The 23,539-nt window shown below is 37.9% G+C and overlaps 1 protein-coding gene across 1 annotated transcript in view; it reads left to right on the plus strand.

The window, feature by feature from the left end:
* The window catches only part of LOC132816349 (protein diaphanous homolog 3-like), a 545,172-nt gene that overhangs the window by 157,565 nt on the left and 364,068 nt on the right, over positions 1–23,539 (plus strand). Inside the window, exons 12-16 of the mRNA XM_060825802.1 lie at positions 1,623–1,739; positions 4,488–4,606; positions 4,712–4,776; positions 11,138–11,242; positions 17,508–17,807. Coding sequence (XP_060681785.1) covers positions 1,623–1,739; positions 4,488–4,606; positions 4,712–4,776; positions 11,138–11,242; positions 17,508–17,807 — 706 coding nt within the window. The remainder of the gene's footprint in view (positions 1–1,622; positions 1,740–4,487; positions 4,607–4,711; positions 4,777–11,137; positions 11,243–17,507; positions 17,808–23,539) is intronic.

Raw genomic sequence — 23,539 nt, forward strand, 5'->3', positions numbered from 1 at the left:
TTTAGCCTATGAAGTCTGTACAAACTCTCTGATTTGCAGCCCACCTGACCCACAACCCCATCCCCACCCAAGCTGGCAAAGATGAACAGGTTGGGTCTCTTTTATTTGAAAAAAATGTTTTAGGATTATCTTAATAGAGATCTTCAAAATTATGAAAGGTTTTGATTGAATGAAGAGAGAGAGAGAGAGATTATTTGTACTTGAGACAAGAGCATAACCAGATGGTATCAATATTAGATTGAATTGGAAATACGAAAGAAGCTGCTTTTCACGAAGAATGTAAAACTTGCTATCACAGTGAGATATGGGAGAGTGACAATTATTTGAGGGAGATTGGAATAGAGGGTTATGAAGGTAGATTTGCGTGATGAAAGTTAGGAGTGATGTATAAAGACAAACATAGAATAGTTGGGCTGAATGACCATTTTTATACTGTATGTACTTCTTGTGGAGGAGAGTTAAATAGTATATACTAAGTAACAAAGGATTGTGGAAGTCACAACTGTAGAAAATAAGCAGTGGAAAGAGATCAAAGTCAGCACTGAAGCCGTTGGAAATTGGCAAAATCTATTGGATAAATTTCTAATTTGATTTGTTATGTGTACGTTTGCTGTTATTACAGAAATGATATTTAAGCTTTTCTGTGTGAAGGTTATAAGCTGTATTCTTGGGTATATACTGTGTGCCAGCTGGAGGAGCAATGTGGCTGCTAAAATAAAATCAGGGAATTCTATCTAAGTACCTGTCCTGTAGCAGTTTCTGGTTGCTGATTGGTATATTTAATAAAAAAATGTTGATTATTGTGGATTACCAATTCATATTTTTGAGCAAATTCTGCCTGACTATATTTTTGTTGATCAACTATAGTTAATTTATAATGTTCATTATTTACAGCAATTAGATAATGGTGATGAATACGTATGATGTCCTTCTATGAATGCCTCCAACAAATCTGTTTGAAGGGAAAGTGTGAAGAAATTTATGTTCATTACTTCCAGATTTTCCATAAATGCAAAAATCAAAACTGAAAGAGAAAGTTGGACAGGAAGAGGTTTTGTATGAAACATACATGTTGTAGCAGACACAAAGCCACGATTTTTGTATTGGCAGTTATCACAAATCCCTGTTTCATTACCTCAGGTGTTATTTTTACAATGTCATCTGTTTCTTGGTTCTTTGACATATTAATGCTATCCATAATACTAATTAATATAGAACACAGAACATTGCAGTGCATTACAGGCCCTTCGGCCCTCGATATTGCGTTGACCTGTGAAAATAATCTGATGCCCACCTAACCATTCCATGATTATCCATATGTATGTCCATTGCCCATTTAAATGCCCTTAATGAGTCTACTGCTGTTGCAGACAGGCCATTCCATGCTCCTACTGCTCTCTGAGTAAAGAAACTGCCCCTAACATCTGCCCTAAATCTATCACCCCTAAATTTAAAGCTATGTCCCCTCATGTTAGCGTTCACCAATTGATGAAGAGGAAAGTAACATTTATCAGTATACTTTCTGTTATGGCTTGGAAATATTAATCTAATGATTAAAAACTTGATCAATGTATGCTAATCTGTTACTTCCTGCAATGTATTTCCCTTAACGTTTGCTGCACTGAAATTAATGATGTTTATAATATGCTGTTCAATACATTGAAGAACACGGCAGCTGAAAGTCATTTCCTTTCCATTCTTCAACACATGTTATTGATCACAAATGACTATTTTGTGAGGTAAGTTTTGATTTATTTTCTTTTATTTATTTTTCACTGGATGTTGTGAAGCCAGCATTTGTTGCTGGTCGCAATTGCTTTGGCATTTCAGCAATCGTTTAAGGGTGAACCATATTATTCTGCAGACCCACACAGTCTTGAATCCTATGTTGGCCAGAATTGTTAAAGATGGCATATCTTCCTCCCTACAGGACATTAGTGAACCAGATGGATTTTTGCAACAATCAATGAGAGTTTCATGTTACCATCACTAAGAATACCTGTACCTTCTAGATAATATGAATTGAATATAAGTTCCACCATCTGTGGAGCATTGGCTGCGTCAACGGAAAATATTACATCTAGGAACATTTTATTCCTAGATGTTCTTTATGATGTATTCTATCAATGCCACAGTTCATTTGTCAATTGAATATACACACTTACCATACATATTCGCAATGGGTGCAGGAACCCTTTGATATTAATTAGGATGACTAATTAAATGGACAACTCAACCTGATTATATGAATCTGCTTTAGCATTACACTGTCTCATCACCAGCACCTACAGATTGTGAATTGGGCAAACTTAATTAAATAATCAAAATTTGAATTGTACTGTACTGAATTTTGCCTCAACTGCACTATGTTTTTGCCTGACATTCACACCTGAGACATACATATGATCGATGCTGGAGCCCAATGAACCTAATGAACCCAACTAGAAATTGACAATGAAAGTTAAAAATCTGAATGAAATGGAAATAACATAAATTTAAAATGTGAACACAACAAAAAAGATCAAAGATGTATACAAAGTCAGCGTCCCATAAAAAAAGGTAGCTTAAAAAAGAGGGAGAGAGAAGAGTCAGAAACAGCAGGAGGTATGGAAAGACAGACATTTGACAAAGGCCAAGCGATAGTGATTAAGAGTGACATAAACAATAAAACAAAGGAAGAAACTAAACACTAAAGAAACAGATATAAAAATATATTGATCATGTCCTGAAATAAAACTTCTTCAAGATCTAATTGATAAATCACCAATCAATGCAGCACCATCCAATGAAAATTATATACCTCCAAACCATGATCTACTGAGATGTCCCAGTATTTATGCTTTAATTACAGTGGTGGGTATATTCCCTGCATTACCTTTCTAATACTTACTGTGTGTTTGTACAATGATTTTAGGAGGTGTGTTGATGTTTATGCATAGATTTTTAAAAAAGACTTGATGCCTTGCAGCTTTGCTTGGTTGGGTTTACTGTGGTGATGTGGACCTGTTGATTATCCGGAATGTTCGATTGACTGGCACACTTCTGGTCCCATAGATGTTGGTCAATAAAAATGTTTGCTGTATTACCAACTGATCACACAATGACAGTAGTTCTCACCTCGACACAGAAGTTGCACTTCTTTTGAAGAAAGGAAGAAAATGTAATGTGGAGGTGCCAGTGTTGCATTGGAGTGGACAAGGTCAGAAGTCAGATTATACCAAGTCATAGTTGAACAAATGTATTTGAAATCACAAGCTTTTAGAGCATTGCCCCTTCATCAGGTGAAGTGAGAGAGAAGCATACAGACACAGAAGTTATAGGCAGAGGGATCAAGTGATCATAAAAATGATGTGAGTAGAGTGTAGACATACAGAAGAATATGCTTCTGCAGGTGATCAAGTGTGTTAGATGGTGTGAGTAAAGTATCAACAGCTGAATAATAAATGAAAGGATGACCTATAATCCAATTAAATGAGGCAGAGAGATAATTGCAAAAATTAAAAGTTAGGTGTTGCTGGAGACAAACCAAATGACCTGGATAACATAATAGGTATAAGAGTCACATGCCGAGGGTCTAACCAAACTAATAAGTAATGCTAAACTACAAACTGATTAATATGGAGAGTTCATAACAATTTATTAATGTTATGGTGTCAAAACAGGGCACTTATGAATATTTTATAGATACAGATGCCTGATGGGGTCATATGTACTGTGGCATGAACCCAAGATCACGGTTGAGGCCGTCTTCATGTTTCTGCTCAGCGATTCTGCATTGTTGTGTATCAGTGAGAATTGCTGAGCAGAAACTGATAGCCAAGTTCTGTCCCCGTGAAGACACTCGCAATTGTGATCTTGAGTTCATGTCGCATTACATGTGACTCCACCACGTTTCCGTGTCTGTAAAATTTTACTGTTTTGTGTTGACACCATCATCTTGATAAGTTGTTATGATCTCTCTATCTTAATAAGTTTGTACAGTTTTAGATTACTTATTAGCTTGATTAGACCCTCGGCATGTAATCCATATTATATTATTCGAGTCATTTGGTCTGGCTTGTCTCCAGTACTACTTTACTTTCAATATTTTGTAATTATCTCGCTGCCTCATTTAATCGGATTATAGGTCATCCCTTTGCTTGTTATTCAGCTGTTGATGTTTTACTTCCACCGTCTGACATTCTTAATCACCTGCACAGACCTATTATACAGTCTGTTGACACTCCACTCACATCTTTTGATCTCTCCGCCTATAGATTCTGTCCCTGCATGCTTCTCTCTCACTTCTGCCGAAGGGGCAATGCTTCGAAAACTTGTGATTTCATATAAACATGTTGGACTATAATCGGTGTCATCTGACTTCTGAAGAAAAATGGATCATCTAACAAAATGAGATCTGTGTATCAATACTGGACACAGTCACAACAATTTGTGAATTTCAAGTTCAATTCAGACTAAATGAATTAATTTGCTTCTTTTTATTGCAGGCCACAGTATTTCAAGATCATAGAAGAATGTGTTTCCCAGATAGTGTTACACCGTAGTGGCATGGATCCTGACTTTACATACCGGAAACGATTAGATGTAAACTTTGATCATCTTATTGGTGAGAATATTTTTGGAGAAAAAGCCGAATCATATTTATTTTGATACAACAACATAAGGAACAATAAGATTATGAACCTGGATCACATGCTTATTTTTTCTGCAGAAATTTGTGCTGACAAAGCAAGAGTCGATGATTGTGAACAAAAGTTTTCAGAACTTACTAGAAAGGTACGCAATACCATTGTATCGTCCATGCTGTTGAGAAAGGAGCATTCTTCACTTTAATTTGCCTTATAATCTAAAATACATGTGTCTTAATGAAATTATGGGTGGAATTGAGATAAATGAAGAGATGATAGATGGCCTTAGTGCTTTTTTAAACTGTGGACCAGCAGGAAACCTCATTCCAAAGTGATGTGAATAAAACATGTAAAAATGTAAGAGCAGGAGTAGACCATGACCCTTGCAGCCTGCTAGGCTTTTAAATACAATCATGACTTTTCTTTTGCCTGAACTCTACTTGACCGCTTAGTTCCCATACCCTTTCATTCCTCAATAGATTTGAATTATGTTTTTCTCAGCCTTGAGTGTGGTCAATAATGGAGCATCTAAATGTTAGAGAAATCCAAATACAAAGGCCCTCTAACTGAAGAGATCTTTCCTTATCTCAAACTCAAATGTTTGAGCCTTTATCCTCCTGAGGCTGTGCCTCAGTATTCTAGATTCCTCAGCAAGGTAAACATACTCTTTGCTTCCACACTGCCTGTTTCAATGAGCATAGGTCCAATATACTCAATGTCTCATGAAAGATGAGCATCCTGTTCCAGACACTAATCTAATGAACCAATGTTACAGCCTATCCATGGCAAGTATAGACATGGAGACCAAGTTTGTTTGTATTGCCTTTGGTGTGGTGTGAACAAATCCCTGCGTAATTATACAAGACTTGCTTGTTTTTGTCCTCCATTTTTCTTCCAATAAAAAGATGTCAGTTATTTTTCTGATTTTTGTTATACCTGCTTGCTAACTTTATGTTCTTTGTATATCTGTCTATGAATTTACAAGTATCATGCATTTTTAAAAATTGTTTTTCATTGATTTGTTGTAGCACAGAAGAAAGCCATTTGACCCATTGGGTTTGCACTATCCTTTCGAAGGAGCAATTCATATAGTCTTGCTCTCCAATCCACTCTCCATATCCCTGTACACTCCCACTCTTCAGATATTTAGAATGTGTGCTGAGATGCCCACACTGCCCACCACAGTTGTTCCTGCTGAGACATTAACTACCCAGCCTAACCCATTTTCCAGCCGTTAGTCCATTTCCCTGGAGCTTATTGGACTTTAGGGGTGTGGCCAGATTCTGTTGAAATTACTTTAGGGGTTGTGTCTCTCCTATCCTCTCAGGCAATCATTTCCAGATCCCCACCTTTTCCTCATCTACCAGTCACTTAAAAACCCCTCTGTGAAAGATGACAAATCCTTCTTATCCAGACCCCTCATAACCATGTACACTTCAATCAAATCTCCTCTTAGCGTCCTATATTTAAAGGAGAATATCCTGAACTTTTCCAATCTTTCTTCTCAACAGCAATTTTGTGCAACAGCCTGGGCAATTCCCTCTGAACCCTCTTTAGTACAATTGCATCCTTTCTGTAATGAGCCGACAGAATTGCATGCAGTATTCAAGCTGTGACCTAACTGTTACACAAGAACATAACTGTTTTAAATAGAGGTTGAGTCCACATTTTTAGTGAGAACTTTATTTCAGTTAATCACACTCCAAAAATTTCCCATCCCACTGATTATATGCTCCCCATATTTATACAGTCACTTCACACCCATTTAACCCTTAATCAATATATCCATCATTTGTTCCCTCATTCCATTAAGTCTCTGGCATTCCTTCAGGTAATCCTAGATGCTAATATGAATTACTGTTTTTGACCGTTTTTAAACATCTCGTTAATATGTATTGTGACGCACCTCAAGAGCAGATGTGCATAACCTCCCTGTACTTATATTCTGTGCATAAACTAATAAGGAGAAAAATTCTTAACACAGCTTATAGACCAATCCTGCTGTCTTCAAGATTCTATGAACATGCACTTCAAGGTTCTTCACTCCTTTGAATTCCCCAAAATGTATCACTTTACACTTCTCCAGGCTGAATACCAATTGCCACTTTTTGTCTATCTGACCAATGCACTGATATCTTGCTGTGGTCCAAAGCATCTCTCCTCACTCTCAAAGAGCCAGTCAATTTTTATGTTATCTGCAAATTTCTTGATCATCCCTCTTGTGATTTACATCTGGATCGTTGATATATATATATGTGTGTGTGTGTGTGTGTGTGTGTGTGTGTGTGTGTGTGTGTATATATATATATATATATATATATATAAAGCAAGTGGCTTAATATTGAGCTGTGCAAAAAATCAATGGGAACAGCCTTCCAGTCTTAAACTTGCTTATCAGCCATTAATGTTTGTATCCTGCTTGCTACATTCCCCTGGATTCTATGGGCTTTTCAAAAAAAAAGACTCGTTTACCATGGTATGACCTCATCAGAAGGCTTATTAAAATCCATGTAGACCACATCAACGACACTACCTTCATTAATTCGCAATACTTCCTCAAAATATTAAATCAAGTAGTCAGATAGGAACTTTCCTTAAAAATCTATGCCGACAGTCCTTGATTACCTTGTCCATCTCTAAATGATTGTTAATATTGTCTTTTAGAGTTTTTCCAATAATGTGGCACTACCAAGATTAGACTCACTGCTGTAATTTTCCAGTGTAACTCTTGTTTCATTTTTGAAACAAAATGATACCATTACCAGTCCTTCAATCCTCCATTACCATATTTGCATTCAGTGAAGATTGAAAAACAAGAGTCAGAGTGTCTGATACTTTCCTGACAGCTTCTTTTAACAGCCTAGAGTACATTTCATATGGTCCTGGTGCAGTATACCTTTTCAGAGTTATTCCCACATTCTCTGTCTGCATACATAAGTAGGTTTTTGGAATCTACTCTTTCCTTAATTATCTTCTTATTCTTAATGAGTTGATAAGATATTTTGATATTATGCTTGATTTTACTTGTCAATTTTTTTCTTTGCACTCTCTCTGATTTCCTAATTGCCCTTTTGATTTCACTGTTGCACTTTGTATATTCTTCTTGGCATTCTGAAATATTATGTTCTCAGTGTCGAACATACACTTTCCTTTTCTGCCTCTTCTTTGCCATATATGCATCTTGACATCAGGATCTCTAAGTTTGGCCATCCGATCCTTTTCTTATTTTAGGTACATACTCTGACCTCTTTGAATCTTTCTTTTGAATGCATCCCCAGTTGAAATCACTCCTCAATTTAGTAAAATTGGTCTTACCCCAATTTAGAATGTTAAGTCCTGTTGAATCCTTGTCCTTTTCCATAATTATGTTAAAAACTAACTGAATTATGATTTTCACCACTATTAAAGTGTTCTCCATTGCTACCCTTTAACCTGTTCAGTTTGGTTTCCTAAAACTAGGCCCAGAATCACACTTTCCCATGTTGGGTTTGTTATATACAAAATGCAATATTTTGTTCCCTCTTACTTTCATGCTAAGGCTATACCAGTTTTGGCACGTTATATACATTCCCAGTTTTGTGATTGCATGTTTTCTTTTGCTACTTTGTTCAATCCCTAAGAGCTCATTTTATGCCGTTCCCAAAATATCATTTCTCTTCTTGTAATTGTTCTTTTAATGTAAATTGTCTCTCCCGCTCCTTTTAAAATCCCATTCTCTATCCTGTCTGAAACCGCTGTAACCAGGAATGTGAAGCTGCTATTCCTGTCCCATTTCAAGCTGAGTTTCTGTAAAAGCTGAGAGATCATACCATAGCATTTCTGTCTCTTCCCTCAGCTTGTCTATTTCTTCTCCTAAGCACTGCTTACTTTTTCTTTGTATGTTCTAACCTTTGGGTCTGAAAGGCAGAAGAAGCGTTCATTAATGCCTTATATTTCCATTTCTGATTTTGTCCTATCAGAATTCACCCTCAAGTTCCTGTATAACTTGCCAACATACTTTAAACTCTGTCCAGTAATGGTAGCAAACTGGGATGCAACCTATTCAGCTTATATATATATCCCACATCCTTCAGAACTAATGCTCAACTTCTGATGCACAGAGATCAAGGTGCTACAACTGACAACACTTTCCATGTTAGTGGTTACCCAGGACATGAGAAGTATCCTGGAGTTCTCTCATTGCACAGATATACACTCTCAATATTGGAGGATCCTTGCCTACCCCTAATTTAACTTATATCTTTGTTAATGGTAATCGACCTTATTAATAAAGTTTCATCCATTAATAGTGATGCTTATGACTATTAATAGACCAAACTAATATTGACAATCTCCAGTGATATTGAATAAAACTCTATAATCACCAATACATTGTTAGAGTTTTGGAATAAAAATTTCCAAGTGTTCACCAACAAGTCATTACTTTTTGACATCACATTTTGATTTTCAGAAATTGCGGCTAGTTCTGTTCTAACTGGTTGGGTCCATCTCTCTTCATCCTATTTTTTATTCTCAACCTGGCTATTTTAACTTGCTGGATCAACCTCTCCCCATATTCCAAAGTCTGGTTGGTTGTAAGAAACAGCATATGTCTTCAGCTGTTCATGATGAGCAAGGATCTGACTGGATCCGATCGGCTTGCTCTTCAAAACTCACAATACAACATCATATAGTATTCTGCAGTTGGACTTTATTTGCTTGATAGTTTGGAGTGTATGAAGAGCTACACTGACAACGAAGTTAGGCTTGTCAGCCAGGCTCGCAATTTGGTGCAACTGCATGTACTGGATGCAATGTATATGAATACAAACGGCCCTCTTCTTTGCCGCCAGAAAGAACATTAATGTACACAATGCCTTTTTCATTACGACAATATAGTTGGTAGTCTTCACTGGTTCATTTAATCAAGGCAATCCCCTGATGAATGATTAACCTAGGAGAAAGTGAGAATTGCGGATGCTGGAGATGAGAATCAAAAGGTGTAGTCCTGGAAAAACAGCCGGTCAGACAGCATCCGAGGAGGAGGAGAATCGGTGTTTCGAGCATAAACCCTTAACCTGTCTCAACCAGATTAACTTGCCTCATTTAAAATTTAAATACAGCCTGGTAGTTAATGAACAATCAGCATCAGCTGATACATTCTCCATGGCAAATCTACTAGTCAGAGTCTACTTGTTAACCCATCACCATTGTTCTCTCATGTTATTTAAGCTGAGCTTTCCCCTTGAATTGGTATTCTTGGAAATTGTGTTGTTGACTGCAAGAAGTAAAGTTTTGGCATAATAAGTTTTTTTTTGGCAATACTCAAGTTTTATCCTGCTAAATGCCAATCTGCCTGTACCACTTTGAGTGACTTTGTGACGTCCACACAGCTTATGTTCCTAGAAACTGTGTATAAGGCGGCACGATGGCTGAGTGGTTAGCACTCAGCGCTGGGGACCCAGGTTCGATTCCAGCCTCGGGCACTTGTCTTTGTGGAGTTTGCATGTTCTCCCTGTGTCTGCATAGGTTTGCTCTGGGTGCTCTGGTTTCCTCCCACAAGTCCAAAGATGTGCAGGTTAGGTGAAATGGACTTGCTAAATTGCCCATGGTGTTCAGGGATGTGTAGGTTAGGGCATTAGTCAGGGGAAATGTAGAGTAATAGGGTAGGGGAATGGGTCTGGGTGGAGTACTCTTCGAAGGGTTGGTGTGGACTTGGGCCTGGTTCCACACTGTATGGATTTTATGATTCTATGATAGTCAGCTGATGTGAATACACTTTGTCTGTTTCTGTGCCTAAATCTAATATAAATTTGAAATAATGAAGGACCCAGAAATCTTTCTTGGAGTATTCAATTGCCAACTTCACTGTCCCATTAACCCTACTTTCTGCTTCTTGCTCATTACTTAAACATTCCTTCGTCCAAAAATATTACTCCATGTGCCCTTATCCAATATGCTAATCTTATTTTAGTGGAATGTATACTACATCTGCTGGTTCCCCTTTATCTGTCCTACACATTTTCCTTTTGAGCTAAAGGGAGAGGCTAAATAAGTGAGGCTGTTTTCTCTGGAGCGTCGATGGCTGAGAGGTGACCTTGTAGAGGTTTATAAAATTATGAGGGGCCTGGATAGGTTAGATAGACAAGGTCTTTTCCTGGGGGTGTGAATATGTTTAGGGTGAGAAGGGAAAGATTTAAAATGGAGCTGAGAGGCAACTGTTTCACGCAGAGGGTGGTGAGTATGTGGAATGAACTGTCTAATCAAATGGCTGGTACAATTACAATATTTAAAAGGCATCTGGATGGGTATTTGAATAGGAAGGGTTTAAAGGGATATGGGCCAAGTGCTGGCAAATGTGACTAGATTAATTAGGATATCTGGTCGGCATGGATGAGTTGGACCAAAGGGTTTGTTTCTGTGTTGTACCTCCAAATGACAATATAGATACCACAGCGTTCTCAAAAATAAAGCAAACTTGATAATGCAGAAGTCCACAGAGCTTAGGTTGATGCACCTTTATCTTTCAGTTTGATGAAGAATTTACAGCCCGGCAAGAGGCACAGGCACAAATACAGAAGAGAGAAGAGAAAATCAATGAGCTTGAAGCTGAGTTGCAAAGTCTCAAAGCACAGGTAATCAAGTCTGCTAACTGCTTTCTTTGGGTTTCAAACTGTTGGTGGTTACAATCTAGCAACTGGTTACAATTCATACTCTTAATGTAAACTTTAAAAAAATTGTTTGGTATTCTGTTCCCGTTTTGCTTTTTCAAAGATTTGCAAGCTGCCATCTTGCAAGCTTCTGCCCAAAATGCTGAAGGCTGTGTAATGCAATGGTTGTGCATTATTAATTAGCTCTGTTGTTTCAAGATTGATTTCAAGTTTTTTTTGGACTCTTGTTAATTAAACTTTTGCTTCTGTTTCAGTAGTTGTTAGCTCCTCATGTCACACATTTCCTGAGTAATTAACCATGGAGGGTGGAGGGTCCACTGCACTTTGATTCAGTGCATCATTACAGATCTTTATCTGAATACAGGAAATTATTTCTTAGGCTATTTATTTGATTCTCCCTATGGTTTATGTTTCTGCAGAAAAAAGATCACATAGGATTGAGTGAGAATATTAAAATATTTTTTCAATTTTTAATAATAAATACATGTAAGTCCAACAATTCATGGAAGGATCAAGATAAATTCTGAGGAGAACATTACCTTATTCAAACAGCCATGTATTTGATTGTTATTTTGAATTATTTTCAAATGCTATAAATTGGAAAAGGTTATTTTGTAACAATTCTGTTCACTAACACAGAAACTTTTGCATTTATTATATTAAAAAGGGGAACTAGAAGGTAATAATCTTGCCATTGTTGTTTAAAGAAACAAATTCTGCGTTGAATTGAAATAGCGATCAAGGCCATTTCTTACTGATATGGTTAGTCCCTGACTTACAAACGTCAGACTTACAAATGCTTGCACTTACGAATCTGTGGATTACCTGTATCTGCTCTACCTTACCAACTCAATCACCCATTATCCACTTTACAACAAAACTCTCAATCCTTTTGATAAAATTTAGAATTTATAGTTTATAAATTAGTCGGTAAATACCCATTGAACATAACTTTAAAAAGTTATCCTCTGCAGAATCATATTCAAACAGAAGATCTCTGAGCCCCTTGAGCCTGTTCTGCCAGACAGTAAGATCATAGCCGATCTGATTAGACCATAGACAAACTCCCAACAAACTTTCACGTCATTTCTTTTGGCAATCTATTTTCCCTTGCCTTAGAAATTTTCAAAGACTCTTCTTCTGCCTTTTGAGGAAGGGAATTACAAAGACTCCCCACCCTCCGAGAAGAAAATAAAATCCTAATTTCTGTCTTTAATGGATGACTCCCTTATTTTTAAACAGTTACTCTTAGTCTAGATTCTTATAGTGCTTAGAGTCTTCAGTCACTAGGATGTCTGTTGTCAGAAGGAACAACCTGATAACCACATTATTTAACAGTAGTTTATGTCTTAAATCACAGCACTGTCATAATTTGCTCTTGATTCAATTTCGACTACAGCTTTTCATAATGACTTGTAAATGAAGCAATATAATTTTTGTTTAAAACTCTTCCCACTTCCAAACCATGGGTCACACACTGGCTCTGCATGGCATGATTGAGGAAGGCTTCTAAAATACAGCTGCCTTGATTTAAATTCCGGATGTTTGAAATGCTCATTTCCAGTGTAGTACTCGCAACATAAATTTGCAGCTTGCACACATTTCAACGCATCCCATTTCCTTTTCTGTTCAAAATTGTTGGAGAAGGGTCCCTTCCCTTTGTTGCAAGAGTAATTCTGACTCGTGTGGCCCTTAATTGGATCAATCTTTGTCACTGTCCAACAGTAATATGGGCGGCATGGTGGCACCATGGGTAGCACTGCTGCCTCACAGCGCCAGAGACCCAGGTTCAATTCCTGCCTCAGGCAACTGTCTGTGTGGAGTTTGCACATTTTCCCTGTTTCTGCGTGGGTTTCCTCTGTGTGCTCCGGTTTCCTCCCACAATCCAAAATGTGCAGGTTAGCTGAATTGGCCATGCTAAATTGCCCGTAGTGTGAGGTGAAGGGGTAAATGTAGGGAAATGGGTCTGGTTGGGTTGCTTTTTGGAGAGTCGGTGTGGACTTGTTGAAGGGTCTGTTAAGTAATCTAATCTAATCTAATAGTGTCTGATCAAAGAAGGTATATCTAAGAAAATGAGTTTAAAGTAAGTTAAAATTGTATAACCTTTGTTTGAAAGCACAAGATGTTCATAATTCGTTGAAATAATGACACAATTAATGATTAATATGTTTGATAGAGTAGCCATTACAGAAACGTGTTGCAGCATGATCAAAATTACGTACTTAATGATCAATGGCTGTTGGTGCTTTGAAAGGTCAGACATAATGGAAAAGTTGGGTGGTAGACCTGCCGAAGAATGACACAAAAATAATTGTGAGAAAGGAGCTTGGCTGGCAATAACAGACAAATCAGTGTGGATGAGATTTGAAATAGTAAGGTATTGAAAACATCATGGAGAGTGGTTTATGGATCCTCCTGTCGATAGTAGTTTTGAATTAATTAATCATTAATCATGCAATGCAGGAAGCTTGTAACAAAGACAATGCACCAATTATTCAAATATCATACAAACAGGAGAAATGAATTGGCAAAGACAGTTTGGAGAAGGTGTTTATGGAATATATACAAGGCAAAATCCTAGAGTAAGACTACATTATGGAGGCAACCAGTGAAAAGCCTGTTTTCGATCTAGTTGTGAATAAAGAAACAGGGTTATTTAGTAATCTCTGGGGCACAGGTTGTCACAATATAAAAATATTAGATTGAGCTTGAGAATGACATGCATCATGTGCAACTGGACTGTTAAGATTAAGTAAAGGCAATTACTTTGGTAGGGATTGAATTGGTTATGGCAGATTCCCAAATTTGACTAAAAGATCAAATTAATAAAATAATAAGTAGATAATGGAGAGCATTTAAAAGTATTTCAAAGTTATTAACAAATATACATTTTGATGAGAAATAAACACACCATGGGAAAAAATTACTGATCTGCAGCTAACTAAAGAGTTTAAGGATAAGCTTACGCAAAAAGAATCAATTTATAATGCAAACTGGGTAGTGATCTCAAGAATTAGAATGGTTTTAAAGCCAACAGAGGATATCCAAGGAATTGTTAGCAACAGAAATAAAATCTGAGAATAAGTTGGCAAAGAAATATAAAATCTAATTGAAATAATTTCTCAAAGTATATATTAAGGAAGAGAAAGCAAACATGGTCTTCCTTTGAGGCTCAAGGATGAGAAATTATAGTGGGAAATAAGTGTAGAACAGCGGCATTGAACAAATATTGAATGTCATTAAGCTGAATTCACCCACTTATTGTCATTGTGGTAGAGAGTTGAATAAAACATATACTAATGTCAAAAAAGCTATTAAAGATACAGGTATGTACTGTAATGGTGTTTTTGAATTTTTAAGCTGTTTTAAAGTATCCCACTGAGGTGTAATTGACAAATATTTCACAAACATATGGAGGTGCAGAGTATGAATGTTTTTTTAATTCTTCTGCTGGTCAAATCAAGGCAGGGTCACAGTAAAGTTGCCATGATCCTACCAGACCATAGGGATGCTCTGCATTTAAAGAGAGATGACTGGATATGGTTTAACCTGAAGGTCACCTCATCGCAGGCAAAGGGAGAGCTTGAGAAGGAGTGTCCTGCATGGTAAGCACAGCCAGTGCAGGAATTGAGCTCATGCTGTTGGCATTGCTTTGCATTACAATTTGGTGCGACTGTGCCAAGTTTAATGCAGGGTAGTTGGACAACTTTAGTTGATTCATGTTTTGTGTATGTATGTTGTGGTTTCACACTTATGTATTAGTGGTAAACAAATTCCATAAACATTTTATTAGCTGGCACCAATGGTACCAGGAGTGTGCCGTTGATTAAAAGATCTGCATAACCAATACAAAAATAACACTAGATAATAGAAACATAATGCGGGGAGTACACACATCACTGTTCTACTTTATTTACAGCATAAATCATTTAAATTATAATGCAACTTTGCCTTAAATAAAACCTACCAGCAGAGAGCCTTCTCTCTCGCACCGTAATTGACTATTCGGACATCACAGATATTGCGATAATACAGTAAACTTTTCGTATTTCAGGTACTTAAGTTATGCCAGTTTATCGAGAGTGCTGGTTCATAAGATGCTGGTGAAAACAAATTTTGCGATTCTGGATAATTAAAGCATCTTAGCCTATTATTAGAGCAGAATACTTGACAAAACACGTGACTAGATGTCCTTTTGTGATTTCAAATGATCATGATGATGAAAACATCCCTCTAGAGCTGATGATGATCTATTTCCAGAGTGACTGATCATTCTGCTTTGCAATACGGCCAATTTTGATGAAATTTTAGTTTGTCCATAACTCTCTAGTTCAGTCTGATAATCCTCCCATCTTACATTATACTGTGTAACTTTCTCAGTTTTGTGGTTTAAACGCTTCAGTCTGTTTAAATTCTTTCAGACATCATTTTTAACCTCTTAATTTGTGAAAAAAGAAAAATCTTGATTTTAATGCAAAATTGCTCCTTGCTGGTTTGGCAAGCAAAAGCAGAGGAAATCAGGTGGTATGGTGGACTTGCAATCCACAACCCTTGGCCAGCATTCTGGGGACATCTGTTTGAATTCCACCCGGCAGATTGTCATAATTAAATTCAATGAATTTTGGAATGAGCTTGCATGGTAACTTTGCAACACTCAACGTATTGTGAAAAAGACCTGCCAGTTTCACTCATAGAACATAGAACAATACAGCACAGAACAGGCCCTTCGGCCCACGCTGTTGTGCCAAACATTTGTCCTAGCTTAAGCACCTATCCATGTACCTATCCAATTGCTGCTTAAAGGCCACCAATGATTCTGACTCTGCCACTCCCACAGGCAGCGCATTCCATGCCCCCACCACTCTCTGAGTAAAGAACCTACCCCTGACATCCCCCCCATACCTTCCACCCTTCACCTTAAATTTATGTCCCCTTGTAACACTCTGTTGTACCCGGGGAAAAAGTCTCTGACTGTCTACTCTATCTATTCTCCTGATCATCTTATAAACCTCTATCAAGTCACCCCTCATCCTTCGCCGTTCCAATGAGAAAAGGCCTAGCGCTCTCAACCTATCCTCATACGACCTATTCTCCATTCCAGGCAACATTCTGGTAAATCTCCTCTGCACCCTCTCCAAAGCTTCCACATCTTCCCAAAAGTGAGGCGACCAGAACTGCACACAGTACTCCAAATGTGGCCTTACCAAGCTCTTGTACAGCTGCAACATCACCTCACAACTTTTGAATTCAATCCCTCTGCTAATGAACGCTAATACACCATAAGCCTTCTTACAAGCTCTATCCACCTGAGTGGCAACTTTCAAAGATCTATGAACATAGATCCCAAGATCCCTCTGCTCCTCCACCTTACTAAGAACCCTACCGTTAACCCTGTATTCCGCATTCTTATTTGTCCTTCCAAAATAGACAACCTCACACTTGACAGGGTTGAACTCCGTCTGCCACTCCTCTGCCCAGCTCTGCATCATATTTTGCAGCTGACAACAGACCTCCTCACTCTCCACAACTCCACCAATCTTCGTATCGTCTGCAAATTTACTGACCCACCCTTCGACTCCCTCTTCCAAGTCATTAATAAAAATTACAAACAGATAAAAATTACAAACAGAAACTACAAACAGAAATTACAAACAGACTCATGTCCCCTCGGAAATGAAATCTGCTGTCCTTACCTGGTTTGGCTTACATATTATTCCAGACCCACAGGGATGATTCTTAACTGCCCTATTGGCAATTAGGGATTGGAAATAAATACTGATCTAGCCACCAATGCCCACATCCTATAAACAAATAAAAAATGCTCCACTGATAGTTCAGTGGTTTCCACAGTGGCCAGAATAGCTGCTTAACCAGAAAAATTTCAGGTTTCATGTGGAAGTTTTTCTGCAGTATCTTGGGTTTGCAATGTGACAGGGTCACCTTTGTTATGGAGGAGTAAGTTAACGGGGCTGTTTGATTCTTGATGACCTACCAGTGACACCTTTTGGAAATGTTTCTTGACAACAGCATATCAAACTTTTACACTAACAGCTACTTGGAAAGATTATTTGACGATGACCAGCATCAATGGAACCACAACCAACAAAGAATTCATACCTTCAGAAAGCTGAGGGAGAAAACTAGGGGAAAAGAAATAGGATTGATATTGGATTGTAATTCTATTTTTTCTGTTCCTGTTTGGAATTTATTTCTAACTTTTTCTTCCAAGTTTTCAGCATTACCACCTAATGTAACGCCCACCTTGATTGGCACACAAAGTGAAGTCACATCCTGTAGTTCTACATCTTCAGCTCCAGGTGGAGTGCCCCCACCACCTCCTACATCTGGGCCTTACCCTCCCCCTCCTCCCCCTCCACCACCACCACCACCACCGCCACTACCACCACCACTTGCGACAGGGTTTAAGAGAGGACACTGGTCTCCACCTCCTGCTACACTCCCACATGGATTAAAACTGAAGAAAGAGTTTAAACTGGATCTCAACATGAAGAGAGTCAACTGGTGTAAGGTATGTGTTTTTGAAAAAGAATTATTTCATGGAACAAAGACAGAAATGGCAGAAAAGCTCAGCAGGTCTGGCAGCATTTTGAAGAGAAATCAGAGTTAGTGTTTCGAGACCAGTGACCCTTCCTCAGAACCATTCTGCGGAAGGGTCACCGGACCTGAGACGTTAACTCTGATTTCTCTTCATAGATGCTGCTAGATCTGCTGAGCTTGTCCAGCAACTTTAGTCTTTGTTTCTGATTTACAGAATCCGCAGTTCTTTTGGCTTTTAAATGTCTAATGGGCACTGTTCTGTGTGCACTAATAAAACAGTCTTTTTAGGGTAGTTTAAATAATATGGCAACTTATGTTCCTTTGAATATAAAATTTAAATACATTTCTTTATTTTTGTGTTTTCTGATCAGTGATGTAGTTAACAAATGTGTATTTCTGAACAGTCATCTTTCTTGTAAATTTCTCACATTGTATGCCAAATCATGTATTTACTATTCTTCATTCTTCGTCCCATCAAACTTGTATGGTCCAATTACTCTTAATGTAATCATTAACAGTTGGAAAATTGATTTGCATTGTTCAATTGCGTTTTATATTGACTGACTAGAATTTCAAATCATTGAGTTGCAGTATTTGATTTTTGACTTGGAGGTGCCGATGTTGGACTGAGGAGTGGATTAAGTTAAAAATCACACAACGCCAGGTTATAGCCCAACAGGTTTATTTGGAAGCACTAGCTTTGAAAGCACCACTCCTTGAGGAGGTGGTTGTGGAGGTTAAGATAATGCTCACAGAAATTTATAGCCAAAAGAGTCCAGTGTCATAGAGATGTGATACAGTAAGCAATAAAAGATTATTTGTTTTCTGTATGAGATGATTGTACCCATTCTTATTGACAACTTCCATTTAAAGTTAATAGTTATACAAATAGTTTTTTGGCTTTAAAAATAGCTTAAGTATCACTAAAAGACACATTTTCTTGAAACTTTTTATCTTGCACTCAGGACATTTTGCGAGATTACCAATTCAAGAGAAAAAAAACTTAGTAATGCATGAGCAGAGAATGCTGCTTGGTTGGAGGTTGACTCTGATTGAGATATTGTGATGGAGATTACACCCATTACTGCTGATAGGCAGTTAATTGTCAAGCTCTGTTTATCTTTTAAATCAGGCAGATTGATTCTGATTGATCAAGGCACTGCCCTGACAAATGGGCCAGCAAATAGTTATTACTTATTTTGTTGAGTTGGAACAGTTACCGTGTGTGTAAATGTTCTGTCTGTCTCAAAGAACAGGGTCCTGTGTATTAATATATGTAGCTTTCAATACACACACTGAGTCCAGCTGACAATCTTAAATTGATTGTAAAATTAATCACAAATAATTTTGGACAGTGTTTTGCAAGCACAACTTGATTGGGTATAGGCACTCCCTTGCTTGTTGTGAATCACTGATGTGATGTATTGTTTCATTTAATATGGCTGTCTCAGGGACATAAGGGCTACGTACATGTCATGGAGATTCATATGCTACGTTAAAATACATGCCCTGTCCTTTGCAGACAGAAAGAACATGCACATGCACTGCACCAATTTCAGCTCAACAATTCACTGGTTCACGGCCCTGACCACTCAAGAGTCATCCTGCCTGATGAAAAACATTAAACAAAATCTGACAGTTAACTGTGAGTCAGCATTATTGGATGTATTCTGCATGGCAACACTTCTGCCACTCAGATTCCACTTACCAATCAGCACTGTTGTGTCATACATATAAATGTTGATTTTTTTTCTCTTGAATTTGTATACTTCTGAAGTATACTGATTGGTTTGAGTTTCAAGTAAGGCTCTTACAAAATGTGTTTTTTTTGGCAATAATTGGCTGTTATTATTTGTTCTCTAAATAAATTAAGAACATTGATTTGATAGAATTTTACAGTATGAAATGAAGCCCTGCAGCCCCTCAGACTCCTGCTGGTCATCAAGCATCATGTTGTCATTTGTAACATCACACTGCCATTGGTAATGCTGCATGTTTGCCTCTGGATCCATGTCCCTGTAATACCCAGAACATTGCTGCTCCTTCCAAGTGTGGAAGCACAGGACACTTTTGTGATTGTCATTTGATTTTGAAGCCCTAGTTGGTTTGCATTACTTGGGTAGTGGATGGGCGGTGTGGCAGCATTCCCCGTAGTTTTTCCTCCTTTTCAGTTCCTGATTTAGATCTGTTTTTGAGATATTACTTTTACCACGTCTCGTGAAGATCACTGCGAAATATCTGCTCAATTTATCTGCTATCTTTTCATCCTTACTAATTTGTCAGACTCCTTTTTATAGGACCAAAATGAGTTTGTTAACTCATCTCATTTTTAAATATCTGAAAAAAGCTTTTACTGTCTGTTTTTATATTTTTGGCTAACTTTTTTCCTCCTTATCAACCTTTTAGTAATTCTATACTTGTTTTTATAACCTTCCATTCTCTGATCTATATATCTTTGCACAATTTCTTTCTTTCTTTGACTTTTTAGTTAATCATGGATGGTGGGTTATCCCTTTAGAATTTTTCTTATTTGTTGGTATATATCTATTCTGTACTTTGGGGAATTTCCCTTAAACTATGTATAATTCGATCATGTTAAATTTGCTGCTACTCTGGAGTGCTTTCACTATGAGGTCAGTAATTAATCCTATAGTGTTGGTCAAAATAAGGTCTAATGTCACCTGGTCTCTGGTTGGTACCAAAACAAGATGGCCTAGGAAATTGTCTTGAAAATATTCAGTGAATTCCACCTCTTGACCATATTTTTCCATCTGACTTTGTCAGTCTACATGTGTGTTAAATTCCTCCATGATGATCATAGTATTCTTTTGACAAGCTCTCATTATTTCTTATTTGATACCCTGTCCTATTTATGTGGTTATTGTTAAGGAGCCTTGAGACAACTCCCACGTGTAACCTCTTACCTTTATCACTCCTCATCTCTACCCAGACTGCTTCTTTATCTTGTTTTCCTGAATTTAGGCCATCCTCCTGATTGTACCAATATCATCTTTAATCTTCTCCATCCTTTCCAGCTACCTGTCTTTCCTAAACATCACCTGCTCTTCAATGTTCAGGTCCAAACTAGCTCACCCTGCAGCCACATCTCAGCAATGATCATGAGATCAAACTTATTTATCTCGGTTTGTTCTACTTGTTCATTTGTTTTGTTTTGAATGCTACACACATTTCTGCTTTCCTTGTCCATGCCGAAGCCCTTTGGAAGGAGCTGAAGGATGACAGGTCACCAGGACCTGATGACTTATAACCAAGGGTTTTAAAGGAAGTTGCTACAGACAGCATGGAGGCATTTAGTTGAATGACTCTAGAATTCACTAGGTTCTGGGAGGGATTCAACAGATTGAAAAACCGCAAATAGGACACCCCTGTTCAAGAAGGAAGGGAGAGAGAAAGTAGGAAACTGTAGGCCGATGAGCTGAACATTTGTCCCTGGGAAAATGCAAGAGTCCCCTCACTAAGGTAGAAATAACAGGATATTTTGAAAGGTTTAGCAATAATCAAAAAGAATCAACATTCTTTTTGTGAAAGGGAAATCATGTTTGATAAAATTACTAGCAATCTCTGAGGATGTAACAAGAAGAGTTGATATTATGCAATGGCATATACAGAATGCATTTGGTAAGATAGGATTGTAGAAGATAGGACCTCACAGTATTGAGGTAATGAATTAGCTTGGATTAAGGATTGATCAAAGTTTAAAATGTTTCTTTTTACATTGGAAAGATGTAATTAGTGGACTGCCACAAGGATCAATCCTAGGGCCTTAATTATTTCCTCCCCTGCCAAGGCGCAGTATTGCATCTGCCAAGTTCCCTTACAACATGTGTGCTATTTGATTTTCCATTTTTGTGTTTTTTGAGAGATAGCTTCTTGCCACAGGAGTTTGTAGGCTTTTAATGTTGTAGGATTGCTTTCAAGCCTGACAAGATCCCTTCCTATGCAAATTAGTAATCTTGACCTCTTAAGCTGTCCCGAAAAATGTAAATATATATCATATATGCATGTCTATCCTGTCTATCCCATCAGATCCCAACCTACAATATTCAATTGCCCCCATAACTGTGACCACTCTCTCAGTTGCCTAATACTATCAGGACAGTCCCCAATCTGCTTCATCACTAAGGCGTGACCCAAAAAACCTACTGCATTATGTGAGACCCACCCTTTGACTAACCATGGCCAATCCCCTGGACAGACTTTGTAGGATAACCCTGATTGCATACAGGACCATGTAACCAGCAAGGCCATAGCTGAGCATTGTCCTATTCCCAGTTTTGAGTTGGACCAGCTGTCGGACTGACTGGGACCAGCCCATGGACTGACGGACCCACTTAAGTCCAGCCTTGGGCCACAATGCCTGCCTTTTCTTTTCACACACATGCACTTTACTGACCATGGAATCTGCTTGCTCATAAACCACCTGTGATACTTAAGTCTTACAATAAAATGGACATATGTCTCCTCCTTTCACATTGACTGGTTACTATACCATGCAGCCACATGCTTCTGTCTTTCCTTCAGTGCTAATGCTTCCCTTTCAGCAGCTGCCTATCTTGCCTTATGCACAAAGTTGCCATCTGCGAAGCTGCGTGACTCTTTCTGCTGCATGGCCTCTGTGAGAGAAAAGCTACTTGCTGGTAGTGTCTGCTAAGGTTACTCCTGAGAAGCTCCTGCTGCCCAGTTGTCATTGCCCAGATGGGTACACATTGTGCCTTGGTCGCTATGCAGATGCCTTCTGCAGTTGTAGCAACCTAATGAAAGGGAGACAGCATTACAAAAGGATTGGCCATGTTCTCAAATGTGTACTCATTTGGATGCAGAGGATTAAATGTGCCATGTGCACATTGAATATCTTGCTTGAGAAGGAGAAGTTAATTCTGGTAATTAATAATCCCATGACACTCCACTAATTTTTTTCAACTTGAAAAAGATCCATTAATCCTGACTCTGTTTTCTGTGTTAACCACTTCTCAATCCATGCTAATATATTACCACTCAGACCATGAGCTCCTATCTCATGTAGTAATTCTGGGTAATTAGTGAGATATGAATACATATATTGCAGCTTCTGATGATGAGAAGGTTATCTTGCCACCTAAAGATGGACGGCTAATTGTGAAGGTTTGCCTAGGTAATGAAAATCCTTGCCACCTCAGGGACTGTAATATCACATCTTTAGTTATTTTGCGAAATTCATGGAGTCACATTCTTTTCACTATTGCTAATTGCTGAATCATCACCTCTGCGCAAGATTTACATCTGGTCAGAAATTCTGATTTGTATTTTTCAGTACCACATGTCTATGTGAGGCTGCTTGGTGTTTATGTCTATTTTAATTTAATATTTATGGAGGTTCTTTGCTGCCTAAATAAAGCATCAAACAATCGTAATGCAATTCACGATATTTAGTTAAATCCATTTAAAAATGAACCAGTGAATGATTGCATTTCTTTTAGACTTCTGAAGGTCAAAAAATAAAAAAAGTCTTATTTTAAGACAGGTGTTAGGCACGAGTGGAACTTGATTTTATTAATCTCTAAAGCCAGTTAACCACTTACACTTTGATAAAGGTAGATAACCACCACACATATATTTTATTTGTGGTTGTTGAAGAAGTAAATTTAAACTTGAAGTGAGAGTTCTTTTCCAGCAGTTTTAAAACATTTTTCTTGTTATAAATTG

The sequence above is a fragment of the Hemiscyllium ocellatum genome, chromosome 6, assembly GCF_020745735.1.
Source record: "Hemiscyllium ocellatum isolate sHemOce1 chromosome 6, sHemOce1.pat.X.cur, whole genome shotgun sequence".
NCBI lineage: Eukaryota > Metazoa > Chordata > Chondrichthyes > Orectolobiformes > Hemiscylliidae > Hemiscyllium > Hemiscyllium ocellatum.